At 46.0% G+C, this 2,500-nt stretch overlaps 1 protein-coding gene across 1 annotated transcript in view; it reads left to right on the forward strand.

Moving 5' to 3' along the window:
• LOC129410407 (scavenger receptor cysteine-rich type 1 protein M130-like) overlaps window positions 1-2,500 on the forward strand; it is a 48,586-nt gene that overhangs the window by 33,915 nt on the left and 12,171 nt on the right. Inside the window, exons 4-6 of the mRNA XM_055158509.1 lie at window positions 97-391; window positions 1,179-1,457; window positions 1,525-1,818. Coding sequence (XP_055014484.1) covers window positions 247-391; window positions 1,179-1,457; window positions 1,525-1,818 — 718 coding nt within the window. The 5' untranslated portion in view covers window positions 97-246. The remainder of the gene's footprint in view (window positions 1-96; window positions 392-1,178; window positions 1,458-1,524; window positions 1,819-2,500) is intronic.

Below are 2,500 nucleotides of genomic sequence, written 5' to 3' on the forward strand. Positions count from 1 at the left end.
TAAAAGGGGTGGGACTTCAGTGCTCAGGTAAAAGGGGCGGGACTTCAGTGCTCAGGTAAAAGGGGCGGGGCTTCACTGTGTCTCTTGTGTGTTCAGAGCTGCTGAGGCTGGTGGGAGGAGCCAGTCGCTGTACTGGGACTGTGGAGGTGAAACACAGAGGAGAGTGGAGACGGATGAACTGTGCATATTGGGACCTGGGGGCTACAGCTGTTCTGTGCAGAGATCTGGACTGTGGCTCTCCTGTTTATGGAGGAGAACGAAGATTATTTTCCAGAGAGTCATGTGTGGGAGATTTCACCTTACTGTGTGATGAAGACGTCTACCGTGAGAGAGTGTGTCCTGAATGGAAGCTCATCCTCTTCTTCCTCTGGTGTGGAGGTGATGTGTTCAGGTAAAAATCTTAAACTCTCAGGTTGAATCTCTGAGATGTTCCTCTCAGATGTTTCTTGCTCATCTCTGTGAATGGAGTCAATGGAGGGCGGGGCTTCACAGAACAGGTATAGGGGCGGGGTTCACTTTGTCTCTTGTCTGTTCAGAGCCGCTCAGGCTGGAGGGAGTCTGATCTCAGTGGTTATAATTCATTTTAAAATGCTTCTACCTCAATTACCCTTTATATTTAAAACAATATCTAATCCCATGTAACTCCTCATACAATTTTTGACATTCCAACCACCTCTTTTTTATACTCCCAGAATTAAAAAGGCAGTAGGTAAATCTGCATTTCAGCACAAAGCCTTCTCTGACTGAGAATGCTGTTTCTTCAGCCTGTTTGTAACTGTTTCTAATCTCGACAGTTGGGGAGGGTGGGTTAATTTAGAGAGCCCATATGTTCTGTGTGTGTGTGTGTCTTATATGTCATGTTTTGTCCAGTGCATTGTATATTCCATGTTGTAAATGTCTTTACTGCTGCTGTGTTCTGAGAACTCCCTCGAAAACAAGATGCTCCATCTCAAGGGGTTTATCCTCTTGCGAAACAAATACCAGATATATTTAAAAATGCCAAATCACTTCAAATACAACTGTGAGAGGGGAAATGAGAAGGGGAAACAACGGAAACTTAGAAGATCTGACCTCCGACTCTGCAGAACCCTTCAACTTTTAACCAACTTATAGTGATCAGGTGAATGTGGCGTGTGTCCTCTCGGCTCAGAGCGGTGATCTCATGTGTGTGTCCACAGACTCGGTGCGGCTGGTCTCGGGGTCCAGCCTGTGTTCAGGATTAGTGCAGATCTGGAACCAGTCCTGGACCTGGGTCTGTGAAGGGGACTTGGACCAGCGGGGGGCAGAGGTGCTGTGCAGGGAGCTGGACTGTGGGGCTCCTTCTCTCCTCCAGGGGGCGCTCTCTCCTCTGGAGCAGACGTTCCACTGTGAGGGACATGAGTCTGCTCTGATGGACTGTCCCCGCTCCGGCTCAAGGACCTGCTCCTCTGGAGCCGCTGTCAACCTCACCTGCTCAGGTAAAGGGGCGGGGCTTCACTGCTCAGGTAAAGGGGCGGGGCTTCACTGTGTCTCTTGTGTGTTCAGAGCCGCTGAGGCTGGTGGGAGGAGCCAGTCGCTGTACTGGGACTGTGGAGGTGAAACACAGAGGAGAGTGGAGACGGATGGAGGGTATGGACTGGGACCTGGGGGCTACAGCTGTTCTGTGCAGAGATCTGGACTGTGGCTCTGCTGTTTATGGAAAAGAGAGATATGATTTTAGATTGGAGCCTGTGTGGAGCATCATATCTCACTGTGTGAAGGCGATGTCTTCTGTGAGAGAGTGTATCCAGAAACCCCAAATCGACTCTTATCCCTACAGTGTGGAGGTGATGTGTTCAGGTAAAAATCTTAAATTCTCCGGTTGAATCTCAGATGTTTCTCTCAGATGGAGTCATGATGTAATATTTCTACTCTTTACATAATATTTGAGGTTTATATTTTATATACAACTACAACAGTTACATTTTCACAAAGTATTGCTGATGACTTTATTCATCAGGAAATGAAACTCACTTTTGCCTTGAACGTGTTTAATTTGCAAAGTAAAACCATCAGTGTATTTTACAGGTGAACTGTGTCATTTGTTTGACAGCAGGTTCATCACTTCGCTTGTCTCCATGGAGATGTGCCTACAATGTTCCACAGTATGGTCATAAACTTATAAATCTCCATGGAGGCTTGCAAGCCAAATTACTGGTTTGATTTTTGGAGAGAAATCCCCACTCACTGTAACAATGGATGTTTTTAAAGATATTTTTTAGCTCTTAAACACGTGTAGATGCAAGACAGATTAGTTCAATATCTTCATCTGGACAATTTACACCAAAGTATTAACATCTCCATGGAGACGAATAATGAGCGAACCCTTCACCAGTAAAGTTACACATTGCACCATTAAAACAAAATCAGGCTCCAGTCACTGTGACATAAACTCCAGTTTCCCAGTTTCAGTTCTAGCCCGGGTTTTTCTTCAGGTCTGTTTTTCTGAGTCAGAGGTCGTTTCTTCTAAGTTTCTGTGATC

The sequence above is a fragment of the Boleophthalmus pectinirostris genome, unplaced genomic scaffold, assembly GCF_026225935.1.
Source record: "Boleophthalmus pectinirostris isolate CB_2022bp ecotype Guang Dong unplaced genomic scaffold, ASM2622593v1 HiC_scaffold_22, whole genome shotgun sequence".
Taxonomy (NCBI): Eukaryota; Metazoa; Chordata; class Actinopteri; order Gobiiformes; family Gobiidae; genus Boleophthalmus; species Boleophthalmus pectinirostris.